General features: G+C 38.7%; 2 protein-coding genes across 2 annotated transcripts in view; one reads left to right on the forward strand and one right to left on the reverse strand.

Annotated features, from left to right (window-relative positions):
• Positions 1-14,830: 14,830 nt before the first annotated feature.
• On the reverse strand, positions 14,831-16,742 carry LOC123232498 (serine/threonine-protein phosphatase 2A 56 kDa regulatory subunit gamma isoform-like). Its single transcript, XM_044658947.1, has one exon. It carries the CDS (start codon positions 16,457-16,459, stop codon positions 14,951-14,953), a length of 1,509 nt encoding a protein of 502 aa, XP_044514882.1. The 5' UTR covers positions 16,460-16,742; the 3' UTR covers positions 14,831-14,950.
• Positions 16,458-17,046, forward strand: part of LOC123230509 (zinc finger protein 883-like) — an 82,275-nt gene continuing 81,686 nt past the window's right edge. Inside the window, exon 1 of the mRNA XM_044656646.1 lies at positions 16,458-16,794. Within this exon, the coding sequence (XP_044512581.1) occupies positions 16,458-16,794 (337 nt within the window). The remainder of the gene's footprint in view (positions 16,795-17,046) is intronic.

Raw genomic sequence — 17,046 nt, forward strand, 5'->3', positions numbered from 1 at the left:
TATCCTATAGCTAATTATAATTTTGTTAGTATTATACATTGTTTCATTCCATAAGGAACACAATGTATCCTAACATGTTTGTATCCTATGTATCTTATTTGCTATGTTGTTTCTTTGCTATATTGTGTTGCAACATGTTACTAATGGATGCATGATACCTACCAAAGCTCCAGATCTCCTTTAGATCTCCTTTCTCCTTATGATGTTCCATTCCTAAAGGAAATCTTCTCTTCTCCTGTTCTCCATCGAAGTTCTTGATAGTGTTTTGTGCAATGTTGGATGCATATGAGTATGTAGTGATACTATTTACATTACCCCAAATACTTCCAAACCATTTAATCCAAATTGTCCATGATTAATCCTCCTCTTTAAGAAAATCCTTGAAAATGAAGTTTCTATCAGTTCAATTCATAAGCTCATCAGTCTTAATACAAAGTCCATAAATCCTGAATCCTCTTCATTCATGTCCTCTTCCATCCAAACGTCCTCTTCCACTGGAATGTTCCTCTCCTTACTGAACTTTCTGACTGCAGATGCTCATTGACTGAAGATCTCAAATTACACAATTTCTTCTTCTTCTTCATTATTAATAATCTCTACATTTTCATTATCTATATCATGTGCTAATTTAATATGAGAACAATGATACCACGAATCTCTACCTAAAACTTTCACAGAAGATGGTGAAACTAATACAACTGTATAAGGACCTACCCAATTTTGTTCTGTTGCCGATGTTTTGGCAAAATTTTTCACATAGACCATATCACCTGGTTGAAAATTATGAAGAGAATAATCCAATACCCTCCCCCAGGAGAGAGAAAGAGAGAGAAGGAGGCTCCCAGCCCATGAGTGAGGAGGCAGCTGGGGGAGGGAGGTGCAGTCACAGGATGGGGGGAGAAGCTTGTCTGGGCACTTCCCCCAGGGGAGCGTCCAGGTCAGAACCCACCAAGGGGAGAAGCAGCCAACTTGAGCCTGATGCGGGGGCAGCAGGGGTGGGGTGTGAGTGTGCCCATGCCCAAATGCCATATGAGGCCCTGAAGAATTTTCAAAAGGTTCTTTCAACTGCCACCTAGTCCCCATTTCCCTCTGCAACCTCCTCATTTCCTCAGTTACCCCTCCCCTCTGCAGTCTCCCTCAGTCCACCCAGTGCCATTTCTGAATAGAATGAAGCCAAAGATGGCGGCAGAGGGGGTGGGGAGGCCTCTGCCTGGCCAGTCCAATATCCATTCCAAGCCTGAAGCTCCCTATTCCCTGTTGGGGAGAGTTTCCCCTGAGGAGAAGGAAGGATCCTGGGAGCTCTTCTGTACCCTCCCCCTCTCTATTTCCCCACAGGTTCTAAATAAGTCTCCCCACCTTGGGGTTTCCACTCCCTGAAGTGGACCCAGACTCCACAGTCTGGTCCAAGAAGAGAGCCCAGAGCCAGAGGAAATGGCCCCAAGGCCCCCATCCCAGGAGAGTGCAGCCCATCCCCAGCTGTGCAGTTTATAATTATTCTAAACCCTGGAAGACTACATAGACAGATAGACCCAGGAGTTGTGTTGACTCCCCATTCCCAGTAAGCCCAGTTCCTTTTGTTTGGCTTTCAGTTTCCCTAGATAACTACACAGACCTAAAGCCTTTATTCTTTCTACAGAAGTCTTCAATATTATTAATTTCTGTAATATTCTGATACTCCACACTATATCACTTTCAATATTATGGCCGATATTCTACTATTATGCTTGATAACTTATACACAATTAATGGAATAACTGGGTCTAACTTGTCATTGCAATCACTTCTCGGCCTTTTGGCTAAGATCAAGTGTAAAAATTGTCATTGCAGTTTCTTTTCAAACAATTATATGTAATCACTTATTTCATAATCAATAATATAAGGGCAATAAAAATTTTTCCTTTCAATATGTATAAGCTAAGTTTAGATGCCTAGGAAGAGTCTAGGCTAAAGAGAGCTCATTGTGCTAGCAGTGCCATTCCAGATTATAGGGGACAGGGTTTGGGGTGGAGAGACAGGCAGGCTCCTCAGGTCCTGGCCTTGGGTGCCAGTGGAGGACATCTGTGATCTCAGGACTTCTGAAGCACGGCAGTTAAAGCAGTGAGGACCACCAGAAACAACCCAGAGTAGATGAGTTCCAAACAAGAAACTGTCTGCTCTCCTTGGAACTGAGCTCTCTCTGCATTCTTCCCTTTGAGTCCAGATTTCTCTGCTTTCCTTTTGGCCTGAAATCTTTCTGCCTTCTGGTTCTAAGTGTATCTGAATGAGGACCTTGTTCCTGCTAGTGGTGGTGGCTGCGCTTTCAACTGGGCCTTATCTTTCCTGTCTGAACTCTTTGAATGTCCTTTAGATATATCAGGAGCAATGCTCTCTCCCAGACCTGGCTCCAGGGGCTTTTGTCTGCCCTGGATAATGTTGTGGGAGAGTGAGTTTTGTTGTCTCAGAGGGAATGCTGGTTCTGGCTCAAAGAACTGTATCTCAGATATGTTCCTCCCAAGACATGATGGTGTCATTTGAAGGATATTCCATATATTGTCTGCATGGGGATGGACAAAGCCATTACAAGGCATGGAAAAGCCCCTGGATGGGTGTAGAGATCAGTGGAATGGCCCCTGCCGAGTTTCGGATTTCAATATTATATTGAGGATCTGGAAAATTGTGCCTTCCTATGCTGGGAAACTCAGCCTTTCCTAAAACTATTCCTTCTCTAGATGCCCCAGGGGAATTCCAGACTGAAAAATAGAGAATGGGACAGTAAGATGTGAAATAGAAGAGTATAAAACACAAAGTGAGTGAGAGCAAGAAAGACAAGGGACAGAGAAAGAGAAATGACCTTGCTAGAGGAGAGAACTACTTTTTTTCTTTTTAGGTCATTCACTCCATTGATCCACCTTTCTACCTCTTAGCCAGTACATATTATTTTGATGACTACTGCTTTATAGTACAGTTTATGATCTGATACTGCTACTCCAACATTGTTTACATTTTTTTATTACTTCCCTTGATATTCTTGATCTCTTGTTCTTCTAGATGAACTTTATTATAATCTTCTCTTTCTTTTAGCAAGGAAAAACTGAAGTTCAAGAGAATGCCTCCTTTACCCTGAGAACATAAATAGATGTCAAAGGGAAAAAAACTACCTTGGGAAAATGAGTAATGTGTACATGGAATTAGCTCATGCTCATTCATTGTTAGACTCTAGCCATCAGAAATAATGTCATCCACCCAACTTAGTGGGGAGGACAGATTAGTTACCCACATGTGACAATAAGTAACAAATCAAGAACAAGGGACTGCACTTTGGGCAGTCCAAAACAGTTTTGAGGCTGCCATTTGACCACTTGAAATTAGAGGTGGGTGCAGGAAGTGATGAAAGATGCTATCTTTTAAATATGATGGTAACTTCCTGTGGAGGAAGTTGGCACTTTGAACTTGGTGTTGAAGGATCTCTGCTGAGACCTCAGACGGCTTGCCTTTGAATTGTCATGTGGGTAAGTTAGGATGACTTCCTTTCACCTCCCTTGGCATTTCTGGAGGCTCTACCCTCAAGGAGGCTTCTCTTACCTCTCTAATTGTCTAAGGTCTTGTGGCTAGTAGCCTTGTTTAATTAACCTCTGTGCTCCTCTCATCCTGTCTGGACCTCTGGTCTGAGCCAGAGTTTCCCTCTCTCTATTTCCCTACCTTCCACCTTCCTAATTGTAAATAAACTTCCATAAAAGCCATTCTCACTTGGGTCTATTTAAATTATGGAATCAAGCTAATCAGATTCCTTTTGTCCATACCTTAAATATCTAACTCCCCTCTTACAGTAAATACCATATGAATTATCTACCCATACAAAATGTCTAAGGAGGCAAAGAAGAAAAAACTTGGACTGAGGGTGGGGATTGGGATACAAAAGCCTCCACATACAAAATTTGAAATAATAATGGTAATTGGTCTCAGTTGCTGGAAGATTTCAAAAAGGAATTCAAAAATCAATAAGAGAAGTGGAAGGAAAATGGGGCAAAGAAATGGAAGTAATTCAAAAAGAAAATTAGACCTGAAGAAGCAAAATTGGTCAAGTGGTGTAATGGGGAAATTAAGACATTAGCACCCAGGCTGTCAGGCTGTCTCTAAAGACCTGAGAGTTCCATAATGGAACGAAGCCAGGGTTTTGAAAAGAGTGGATAGCTTGACCAAGCTGGAGGAAAGGAAGTGTTTGGCTGTGTGGTCCAGCTTTTGCCAAATATCTAAAGAGCTGACAGTGTGGGATATCAGTGAGAAGAAGATTCTTAAACAACCATCATGGCCTAGGTTGAGAAAGGTCTGGATTATCTGTTGGCGGACAGCAGATTTATCTACCTTACTCACTAGAGCAGGTTTTGGATTGACTGGCTATATATTGGACTTGTTCCTGTGACATCTATAACCAGCTTGGAGCATCACTGAACCAGTGCAGTGAGAAGCCCTCTTCTCCAGCCCCTCCTATTCTAGTTAGGGTTTAGCTTAGTTTGGAACTTTAGTTTAGTTAAACCATTAGGGATATTCCCTAGTATAGAAAAACCCCTCTCTCCACTTCCCTCATTTTATTCCAATTAACCCAGTTTTTAGTACTTCCAGTCTCCTCTAAGCTATAAAGAACCCACGTCACTGTTTTTCCCTGGTCGGTAGGTTGTCAGTTACTTGACCAACTATCATTCATAAAACTCACATCCCTATTTGGTTTCCCTGTGTTTATCTGTTAGTCCTTCCCTTGTGAGGTGTGAGAGTGTCCCCAGTTTGTCTGGCATCTAGTTATTTCCTTATTTCCAGTATTTATCATTTCAAGTTGGCTACTCCAGATGATGGGTTAAGAGGAGAACAAGAAGTTATTTCTGGGACACTCAGGCAAACACTAGGAGTTCATTAACAGACTCACTGGAGTATTTTCACTGCTCCAGAGCAATTTTTAAAGCTACTGGGAAGGGACTTTAACTGTTTTTAGCCATTTTTTCCTGATTGTTTTTTCCCCTGTTTTTTTTCTTTTGGTGTTGTTATTGTTCTTGGTCCTTTGTATTGTTATTGATTTTGTGTAATTACTGTTCTCTGTGTTAAATACCTGCATTACAGTGGAGTTTAATACTACTAGTGAGTTATCACCAAGCTTGTGGGTAATACCAATAGTGATATGAGGGGCCATGGAAGATATTATTGAATATAGTTTAATGTATTGTTGGTATATTTTGTGGTCCATTCCCGTGTTTATATTTAGGGGTATCCCTAAATATGTGAAATTAGGAATAAATTTTGAATGGTTACAACCAATATGGGAAAATACTTTATAGATAAGGTGGCACATACACTAGGGCTACTCTTACACTGTTACATGCTGCACAGAATGAGAAGGTTACTGAGGTGTATGTTGTACACTGTTAAAGTTATATATATATGTGGTATAACAGGAAGTCAGAGTTGAAAATCATGATGAAGCTGTTGCAGACCCAGTTTAATAATATTGAATTGTATATAAAAAAGGATAAGTTTATGGGCAATGGTTATCGTCAAGCTCCTGATGCGAATGGTAATGATGATAAGGGTGTTAATTCACGTATTTCTAAGGCAGAACAGAGAATATTGAATGAGGGGGACAAACCAATTAATTCATTTCTGCCTCACCAATTGTGAGAGAAGATGGAATATCCATGCTATGCAGCATACAGGATTTAGAATGGAGGATGTAGATAGCTTAAAGAGAAAAATCCCAAATTTCCATGACGATCCGGGCAAATTCATAAAGATCTTTTGGTCCTTTATTAAAGTGCATGACCCTCACTTTGAAGATTGTTGGTGTAAGAGGGAAAAAGGCGTTTTGGGTTAAATATATTTAAGATTGGTTGCCAGAGGATTGAACAATTATCAATCTTCAATTAAGAATAATCTCAAGTCAAAATTGACTTTTATGGAAGTTTATTTACAATTGAGAAGAAGAGAGGAAATAAGGAAATAAGAATCTAACACAGTAGGTAAATTACTACGATCCCCTAATTAATCCAGTTGATCTAATTAATCCTCAGCTGAGAGTCAGAGGACCAGAGGCCTGGAGGTGAATGAAGCAAAGCTTCATTCATAGAGTCTCTATTAAGGGGAAGTTCTTTAAGAGAAGATAAGGAAGATTCAGTCTTTAAACTCACCACGTGGACTTCTAAAGAAAATATTGAAAGCAGTCTCACCAAGGTCTCAGCATTCCAGGCAGCACTCCTCCACAAACCAGAAAAGCTCCTTTACCAGCAGCCCTCTTCACCAGAAGACCCCTCAGCTGCCTGAGGAGCTCTTTTAAAAGGGGTCACTTATGTGTCACTTCCTGTGCCTCCCTCCCTAGTTTGTGTGTCCAATCACAATAGACACTTCTCGTAGGACTGCCTAGGGGGCAGTTAGTTGATTCTGATTGCTCACCCACTCTAGCACAGGTTGGTTACAGACCTCCCAAAATTGGAGGTACTCTCACTTTTGGTGATTAAATCTAAAGATGGGAAGTGTAGACTTAATGTAATTATCACATTGGTTTGCATTAGGGGAGATACTATCACATCATGACATAAATAAGTTTATTGAGGAAACCAGGAATACAGAAGGGTTGACACCATGGCCTGATGTTTCGAAGGAAATGGATTTGAATTCAGTTCCTATTTATAGAATGCTGAAACAGGCCAGAAAGTCAATTATTAAGGTCTTTGAAAAGAACTCTAGATGTCCTAATGCGTGGTTGAGATTTGAAAAAGTGAGGCAGACTGGGCAAGAAATACCAGCCACATTTCTTGATAGGATTCTCAAGGCTGCAGAAAAGCAATTAGGCCTAGATATCCTAGTTGATACAACCATTGGCCACATAAAGAGGAATTTTGTGGAAAATGCTATACCCCATCTGTGAAAGTTTTTCCTAGAAAACTAGTTGCTTGGATTGAATGATTTAAAGCAGAAGGCAACTTATGTGTATGCACAAGAAAAAGAGAAGATCATTGATGATAAAGACATGGAGATTGAGTCGTTGAAAACGCAAACACTGGGAGCAAATAGTAGGGCTAAAGAGAAGGAGATAATGAAGTAAAGGCTGTAGCTACTCTCAGGGCTACAGAAAGGAAAAACACAGAGTACAAGAGAAATGACTCAGGGAATGTTAGATACTAGATACCAAAGACCACGAACATACTTTGTATGTGGCCATGTTGAACATTTTGTCAGAGAATGTCAATTTAGAGGGAGATTTTATGGACAATGGTTTAATAATAATGGATTAAACAGATTTAATAATAACAATTATGGATATAGATGGAATAATGGATTTAATTATGGTAATAATCAACAAAATGTGTTCCAGTGCCAAAATCCATGTTGCCAGGGTATGCAAGCACAGAATTAGGAGAGATGCGGGATTATATTAGGACGAGAGATAGACTGAAATGCAGCCACATTGTCCAGAATAATAATCATGGTACCCAGAATGGAGGGACATCTTCCTTATGAAGGTGTGCCCAAAGTTCAAAAGCAAATAATCAAGTCAATGTAATGGAGAAATTGTCAATGGAATTGAATGTATTAAGGATGAGAGTAATGTAATTGTGCAAAATGGAAATGGTGCACTTGATGTTAATAATTATGATTTAATTAGTGTTAATAGTAATTTAATTAATAATAGTGATAATTTGATCAATGTAAATGATAATTTAAAGAGAATTAATGATAATTTGAATGGTGTTAATGTTAAATTATCTGAATTAAATACTGGTAATGGTGAAAATTGTAATTTAACCAATGTTAATAGTAATTTAACCAATGTTAATATTAATTTACCTATTGTTAATGATAATTTACCCACTGTAATAATATGACTAAGATTGATAGTAATTTATTAATGTTGTAATAGTAACTAATTAATGTTGTAAATAATTGTAAGAAAAAGAGAAATTGTGTTGTAAATAGGGTTAGTAATTCTAGTAATTGTATAATTAGGAAAATAATTAATATTGTAATAATGTGATTGTAAATAAAAACAATGATATCAGAATAGAGCTGAAAAGGACCACTGAGTATGGTAAAGGTGCAAAATCCTGGGAAAATTCTGTAATTTAAGACGATGTTAACTTGGATGGACAGGAAATAGCTGAGCTTTGTTCTGATGTTACTGTTTTAGCTCAGGTGTTAGAAACTTTTCAACCTCCTATTAGTATAGAACCACATGTGTCTGTAACTATTGGAGACCATATTTATGACCTTCTTGTTGACATGGGAGCCAGTAAATCAGTTTTGCAAAGTTTTCCTGAGAATTGTAGAGCTGTTGGGTCAATGAATGTGGTTGGTGCTGCAGGCATAACTCAGAATATAGCTAAATTACAACAAAAAAAATGATAACCCTTAGACCCCTTTCTGTGGAACATGCTTTCCTTTATATGCCAGGATGTCCAATGAATCTTTTAGGAAGGGATTTGCTGTTTAAATTAAGGGCTACAATCCAATGTACTGAATCTGATGATATTTCTTTACATCTCCCAGAGGAATCTTTGAAGGCCTTTACATTTCTTTACTTAAATTCCAACAGTACAGAGGATGACCTAGGTACTATCTATCCAATACCTGAGGCTAACCTAAGGACTTGTAGTCAAGATCATCCACAGATGTTGGATTGCTAAAATCAGCTACTCCAGTCAGGATGAGGACAAAGGGAGGACCAGTTCCTTGTATGCCTCAATATCCCTTGACTAAGAAAGCAATTAGATGGTATACAACCAATTATTGAGTCCCTAATCCAATAAAGGATAACAATGCTGTGCTTTTCAGAGTTTAATACACCAATTGTGGCTATAAAAAAGCCAAAGCTCAATGAAAATGGCCAACCTGTTTACCTATTTATTCAAGATCTAAGAGAGGTAAATGATTGTCATCAGGAATCATCCAGTTGTGCCAAATCCAGCTGCTATAATTTATTTTATTCCAAGTCAGGCTAGATATTTCACCACGGTAGATTTATGCTCTGCATTTTTCTCAATACTCTCTCTTTTTATACTTTCTCTGACACCTCCCACAAAGGAAGTTGTAGTCTTCCAGGGCTTACATCAATTTCAAATGACCCAATACCAATACACAAGGATTCTCAAAGATCTTTGCTTTCACTTGGGAGAAAACGCAGTGGTCGTGGTCTCATCTTCCACAGGGGTATACAGACACACCTAGCCAGTTCTCTCAAATTCTAAATTGAGATCTAAAAACAATTAACGATTAAGTTTAAAGAGAGTAAATTGGTGCATTTTGTGGATGATATTCTTTTAGCATCCCCAAATGCAAAGGTGTGTCGTAGAGATAGCAAGATTCTTTTGATTGATTATGCAAACGAGGGCATAAAATCTCCAAGGCAAAATTGCAATAGATTTTGCCTCGAGTGAAATATCTTGGTTTTGTGTTATCAGGGGGTTGTAGAAGTATCACACAAAAGACAATAGCGGATATACAGAAATTGAGTGCACGTAAGACTAGAAAACAACTTAGAGCTGTTCTTGGAACTGATGGTTTCTGTAGGCAATGGATTCTTGGAAATAGGGAGATCACTAAATGCTTGACAGATCTGACCAGGAATACAGAACCAGAACCTCTGAAACTAAAGCCTGAACATCATGTAGCCTTAAATAGACTCAAAGAAGCCATTTTATCTGCACCTTCATTAGGAATCCCAGACTATGAGAAACCGTTTCAGCTGTTTGTCAATGAAACAAAAGAAGCATAAAAATTCCATGAAGAAAAGGGTTTCAGGAAAAGTAAAATGGACCAAATGGAAAACAAGAATCAAAATGTTCATGGAAGAAAATTATATTTTGAACATTAGAATTGGGCATATAGAAGATAAAGATATCATGCCATATTAAGAACCAATGAAACAAAATCAAAAAGAATTTTGAAAATAGAATAAAATATGAAATATCTGACTGAAAGCAATTGACCTGGAATATAGATCTAGTTAAGACAAGAAATTATAAGAGGAAACAGCCTTGATATTCTTTGAATTCTATATTAAAAGAGAAATTGAAAGAATCCACAGATCACCCCCTGCATTAACTCCCCAAATGACAACTTCTAGGAATATTATAGCCAAATTGAAGAAATCCTATGGTAAGGAGAAAATACTACATTAAGCAAGAAAGAAACAATTTAATTATCATGGAGACCCATTGTTGATTACACAGGATTTTGGAGCTTCTGCATTAAAGGATCTAAATGTTTGAAATATGATACTCTGGAAGGCAAAAAAAATGGGTTTACAACCATAAATTATCCACCCATGAAGACTCTTTCAGGGAGAAAAATCATGATTTAATAACAAAGGGGATGTTCAAGCATTCCTAATGAAAAGAGCAGAGCAAAACAGAATTGTTGATTACCCAATACCAAATTCAAGAGAAGCATAAAAAGGTTTATAAGAAAGAGAAAATTTACAATACTGAAGAAGGTCAAATTCATTATATGCTTAGTGGAAAGATGATATTTGTAACTCTTAAAATTGCTCTCTTTAACATAGTAGTCAGAAGTATTCATAGACATAGGATGTGGTACTAAAATGTTCATGAAGCTATACCAAAAAAAATCAAAGAATGAAAAAGAGAATAGTACTGAGAGAAACAGGAAGAGAGAAGTAACGTGGGGTAAATAATATCAAAGAGCCATGGGAAGAAAAACAATTACAGGGGAGGAAACTGGGTGGTGACAGACAATCAGTAAAACATATTCTCATAGGGGATAACAGACTCATTGGGGTATAGAATCTTATTTTACTCTCTAGAGCTATAGAAGTAGATTAAGAAAGATGGCATAGGGATGGGAATAATATAAAGGAGGTCAAATGGGGGAGTGATTAAAAAGCTGTATAGAGAAGTAGGAGGACAATAAGAAGGGTGGTTATAGGGAGGAGAATAATATAAGGGAAAGGAAATGGGGGGAGTGATTACAGGGGAACCAAGTGGACAGACAGTGAAAGGAGAAAGTATAGGATCAAAAGAGGAAAAGAAAATGAAAAGGAATACAGAGATGGTAATAATAACTGCAATTACAGATGAAATGAACTCCCCCATGCAGAGTGCATTAAAAATATTAATCCTATGAGATGTGTTTTACAAGAAACATATTTGACATACACAAGTAAACATAAGGTTATTTCCATAACAATATGGGAATAAAATTTTAAAAAGTATAAAACTATAACTCATAGCCCCTCATTCTGCCTAGAATTATAAGTTTATTCTTAGTCCCCCTTTATTCTTCCCTCAAATCCCAGGCCAGATAGTAGGAATGGAAAGGAAGGGAATAAATATTTCAAAATACCTGTTTTTGTCCTTTACTGGTTAAATGAGTTCATAACTATCATTTATTTTACAACATCCCTGTGAGTTTGATAGTCTTATTGTCTTTAACTCACAGTTGAGGCAAACTGAAGTGAAATAACTTGCCAAGAGGCACCCACTTGCCATCTATTGGAGGCTGCATTAAATTTGCTATTCTGACTCCAAGTTGTGATCTCTTAACCCTTCACTCCCAGTGGCCTTTAATTTCTAGATAATGGAGGTTGTGGATTGTGCCTCTCCTTTTATAAGAGGAAAAAAGATGGAATTTTGTGATTGCAAATGGTTTTGATCATTTCTGCCCTCCTGCAAACGTCCCATCAGTGAACACAACAGAAAACATTCTGTAGGCTGTATTTGCTTGCTCCTTTTCCTTTAAGAGGACCATTTAAAATTTTTTTCTCTCCTGATCACTTTCTTCTTTCTTATGCCCAGGGCTTCCAGTTCTTAGAGAAAATTTTGTTTCCTGTTTTCAGCAAGGGAAAGCACCAAGTCTGCTAGAGCAAAAAGACCCAAGGAGCTCCTTTCCAGGTGAGTGAGTTGAAAGCAGGTGTATAAGGGCCGTTATCCCAAAAGGCTTTTATCTATTGTGGTGAAATGAATGCCAGATTTGGGGGCTGGCAAGGGGCTGGCAGACCAACACTGAATCATGCTCTTCATTTCCTTAGAAATGGATGTTAAACTCAGTATAGGGCATGAGACATAATTTATGGTAGATTGTAAATTAAGATGATTACATCTGTAGAGAAAAGAAAACTTCCTTTATTAATGTTTATAATTATTTTAATTTATAATTAAATATTCTGCTTTGAGAATTATTGTAAGGGAGTTAAAAAGTTGTTATTTGTGTTTTGCATATAAAATTTCCCAAGAATGACCATGTGATAGTGTATCCAAAATTTTGAGAGCACAATATCTGGAAATTCTCTGAGATTCACAAAATTATGAGATTAATGGACAAATGACTTTTTAGAAACACAGAAAGGGCAATGGAGAAAGAATATCCAATACTTCAGACAAAGTATGCTCATGTACAGGGTTTTGAGTTATAGTCTAGTTGCAAGAAAGTTGGTCAGGTCATTCCTCCATTCTTTACTCATGATATGAATTTCAGAGTATGATGAGAATATTGGGCCTGCCTATGTCACATGTCCTTTGTGAGGTTTCATTGTAATTGTATGTGAAAGCCTTTCTAAAAGCATCCATCTTACACATATGACCAAATAATCTATCCAAAGACTGGTGCTGCTTGTTTCAGTTTGAAAACTTTTGCCTGGAGAAATAGAATAAAAATCAGTTTACTTCCTGGTACAAGAGATAAGCATTTTTATCTGTGTGTGTGTGTGTGTGTGTGTGTGTGTGTGTGTGTGTGTGTGTGTCCTCCTTCCTTCTGGGTTCTTATCATTATTTGTTTTCTTTAGAGGTAGATTTTGAAATTAAGGCAATGTCTACAAAACATTTGGTGGAAGGACTTGGCTCCCAAACATGCAAGAATGAGGGTCCCCCCCCATGAGTTCACTTTGAGAGAAATCTATGACTCTACTATCAAAGGCAAATAAAAATCCAAAGAGTACTGTGAATGTGATGAAACTGCAGAGAAATTCAGCCAATATTCAGTCATAACTCAGTATCAGGAATTGACGTCAGGAAATAACATCAGAGAATCTGCGTTGTAGAGAAACTTTATTGTATGGGATAAAGTCATGCTTTATTCTCCAGCATTTATTAATTACTATTAGTTATCTTTGACTGGCAACTTCCAATAGAAAATTAGTGTAAGTTCAGTGACGTTAAGAAGTGTAACTGTGTGGATTGGATTTTGCAAAGGGAGCCAAGTACATATACAGCTGGAAATGGCATGGAACTTGGAATAGCCCCAGTGATGGGCTGGAGGTTTGGAATGTGGAAGGAGGGGCCAGAGGAGGAGGGGTTTTCCAACTGTTACTTCACTCCTGAGCCTTCTGGGGACCAGGGGTTTTGGTTGAAGGGAGATTGGGTTTGGTGAATCCCAAGTGAATCTAGCTCCTCTGTACCCCTATATTTGAGACTATTTGGAGACCACAACTACCAACATCATTTCAACAACCTTCATTCACCAGCAAAGAAGACATTGATGAGCAGTTCTCCATTTTGACTGGATAGCCTGGAGTCTTCGGGGAGCAGGCTCAAAGGGGGAAGTCCCTTCCTTGATCCTGCTTGAATCATTTATCCCTGTTACTTCCCTTCTATATTAGTTTAGAGATTAATAATTAGGAGATTGTAGGGAGAGAGGGTCAGTTATTGAGACTAAGCCTCAGAAGTCCAGTGCTTCTCTCTCAGGAAGAAAACTACAGTTGTTAGTTAAGCTTATCCTTTCCCCCTCCATCCTTCATTCCCCAGTACCTATACCCTGCATTTATTTATCCCTTTATAAACCCTTGTTAATTTTTCTAGTTACAGTTTGAAGTAGTTACATTGAGGGGGAAATGACGTTTGAGTGGCTGAAGGAAAGACAAGTACAAACTCCATCTTTCTCTGTATGTGTCAAAGATTTCAGACTTGTCTTTGCTTCTTCTTGTGTGTTGTATTGATTCATGTCTTTGATTTTGCTTTTTCTCATTATTATATACTGTGTACCTCAGCCATGTAGCCCAGTGTGATCCGTGTGATTCTCAATATCCTCCTGGGAGGGGGGAATGTGTTATAATATTATAATGCAAAGTTTCAGTTCCTTTGAAAGTAATTTTAGGGTAAGAAACTTGCTACCTCCCCGAATCCAGAAAGTGAACTTCTTACAGAAGATGCCATAACGATGCCTGCAGAGACCATATACCGCTCCAAGAGATCCTGAGTGAACTTTTGGATGTGTTGAATTAAATTCAAGGCTCATGGAATACCAATTTGGGCATCTACTCCTGAAAAAATTATTCACTGCAGGACAGGCATTTTTAACTAATTTCCAGCATATGTGGCTGGTGTTATCTTTAATCAGAGTGTCAAAAGCAAGCCATTTCTCTCCACAGTCTATTATTCTGTCCAAAAAGCTATCTGGTGTTTCTGCTGTTTCTTGTCTAAGCCTCTCAAACTTAGACCAAGGTCTAAGGCACTTGAAGTTGATTTTCATTGTTTCCAGGATTGCCTCTCTTGCTCTACCTAATTCTCTGTATGCTTCTACCAAGTAGTATTCCCAGCCTGGATCATTCAGAGACTAGTTGGGAATTGTGGGAATGTTTTTACATTGCTCAATTATTCTGTTTCTCCCTTTTTGACAGGGTCTTTTCCATCAGTAATTCAAAATCTTCTCACAATGTTTCATAAATCCTAATTATTCTTTTAAATTCCCTAATTACTTGATTTTGTTCTTCTTCAAATTTAGGGGCCCATTTTCTTATTGCCTTGAGATCTGCTTGTGTGAATTTCTTATGAGATGTCACATGCCAAATGCCTAAATCAGGTAACACCATACGTACTTCTTTTTTTTTTTTTTTTTTTTTTTTTTTTTTTACAAAGTTTAAAAGTATTTTTTATTGCAGATAGTGCATATACATTATTAGTAGAACTGGTTTCTTTCCCCACCTCTAAGATGATATCAAATACCTGATCTTATAATGAAATTAACAAAACATCAAATGTTTTCATGTTACTCTTTTTTTCAGTACCTGGGGATTTGATTTGGCTAGATTTTCTATTTTAACCCATGCTTCTTCTCGTTCCTTCATTTTTAGCTTCTCTTTCATTTTCTCTGCTTTAAATTGCTGTGTGCAGTCATCAAACAGTTTTTGGTTCATCTCCATGAAGAGTTTCAATGCGTTGTATATCAAACCATGTATTGTTTTATTCCAATGAGTCTTTGAATTACGATACAAAGATGGAAACATGATGGGCAGAATCTTTGCTGCATTGTCACTGATTAAACTCATAATATATTCATTATTCCAGTAATAGAGTGCCCGCTCTGCCACCTGGAAATGTGGGCTGGAAACACATTTGGCTAGTTGTCTGAAAAGAGGTTCCATGACCTTTACAAATTCAGATGGTTCAATAACATCTAAAATCTCCTCTAATTCATTTAAGAACATGACTTCTTTTGGGCTGTGAGTCTTTGGCCAGTATTTGAGAAGTGCCATCACCACTGGTTCAGTAAGTGTGCTGTCCTTTTCTAAAAATTGAACTACACAGTATGCCAGCTGAGGATGGTAGACACTCAGTGATTTCACTTTGTGCAAAGGTAATAACACCTTCAATAAGAAAATCTTGTGCTCTTCTTTTAATGGTAAGGCAAATCCATTAATTATGCTTCCCAATATTTCCAGTAATTCTGCTATGCCGTTGTGATGCTCTGTTTCATAAATAAACCTATAAAATATATTATTAATCTGTTTCCTGATGTAAGCTCTTAAGCCTAAGAATTTCCCATAGATTCTGTGAAGGGTAGTTTTAAGAAAATCTCTTTCTCGAGGATCTTCACTGTCAAACAGCTCTAAAAGCTGCAACACAAACTTCTGATCAATATATTTTTTTGCTATATTAGGTTGGAAATCTGGAGATTCTAAAAATCTTAAGAAAAATTCATAAACAAGCTGTAAATGAGGCCAGGCTGCTTCTAGTGTTGGCTCATCTTCCTCTGGATCAAATTCTGCTCCCGTGGGATTGGATGACGGTGGTAATGTTCGAAACATGTTAACTGCAAACATATGTACTACTTCAGGGTAAATAGGCTCTGTGATCACATTTCGATTGTGTGTGATATATTCTACCATTTCACTTAAAGCAGCTCGTTTTACTTCCTTCCACTTTAGGTCACTTAGTGGATCAGAAACAAAGTCAAAGAGGACACAACATTGACGTAACTTCTGGATAAAAAGCTTCTCTTGATCAGCAGGAGGTACATCTTTTAAAGCTGGTAGTTTTTGTAGTTCTCTGTTATTGCTAGCATTAAACCTTGAAATACTTAGGCGCTTTTCTTTCTTCACTATAGTTTGTGCAGTAGGTAGTTTTATTTTAGACACTGAAGACTGGGGAAGAATAATGCTGTTTTTCTTGTTAGAAATCTCCGGTTCTACAGTATCTTGTCCTTCTTTTGTACTTTTTCCACTTTTTGCTGATTTTGGTGGTTCTTTCTCCTTCTTGTTTTTATTCGGCATGGCTGGTGCGGGCCGCCCGCCCCTGCCGCCTCCTCCTGCGCCGCCGCCGCCGCCTCTTCCTCCTCCTCCTCCGCCACCGCCACCTCTAGCAGCAGCACCAGCAGCAGCAACACCAGCAGCAGCAGCGCCCCTGCCGCTGCCTCCCTCTGCCCTCCTGCCGCCTTCTCAGCCGCCACCCCCGCCGCCGCCTTGCTGGGGACTGAGTCCCTCCCTCGCCCTCGCTTCCCCTTTTCCAGGCTCCCAGAGGCTGCAGCAGCCGCGGCGGCGGCGGCGGCGGCGGCGGCGGCGGCGTCTCTTCGCCCCTCCCCCCCGACCCCCCCCGCCCCCCACCATACGTACTTCTTTTAATGGGAAAATGGTTGCAGGTTTTGACTCTAGTGCCTCTGTTTTCAATTCAAGTTTAGTGCATGTCTCAGGCTTTTCTGCCCCCTCTAGCTTTGCCAATTCCTGCTCCACAATTCCCTGCCACGCTGTTTTTGTTTTTACTAGTTCTCTATATTGGGCTTCCATGTTATCCAGCTTTCTTGTTAGGTATGTTAAATGGTAGAGAAAACCCCTAGGATGTTGTAGTAAATGGCTGGTTACAT

This window comes from Gracilinanus agilis, chromosome 1, assembly GCF_016433145.1.
Source record: "Gracilinanus agilis isolate LMUSP501 chromosome 1, AgileGrace, whole genome shotgun sequence".
NCBI classification, from domain to species: domain Eukaryota; kingdom Metazoa; phylum Chordata; class Mammalia; order Didelphimorphia; family Didelphidae; genus Gracilinanus; species Gracilinanus agilis.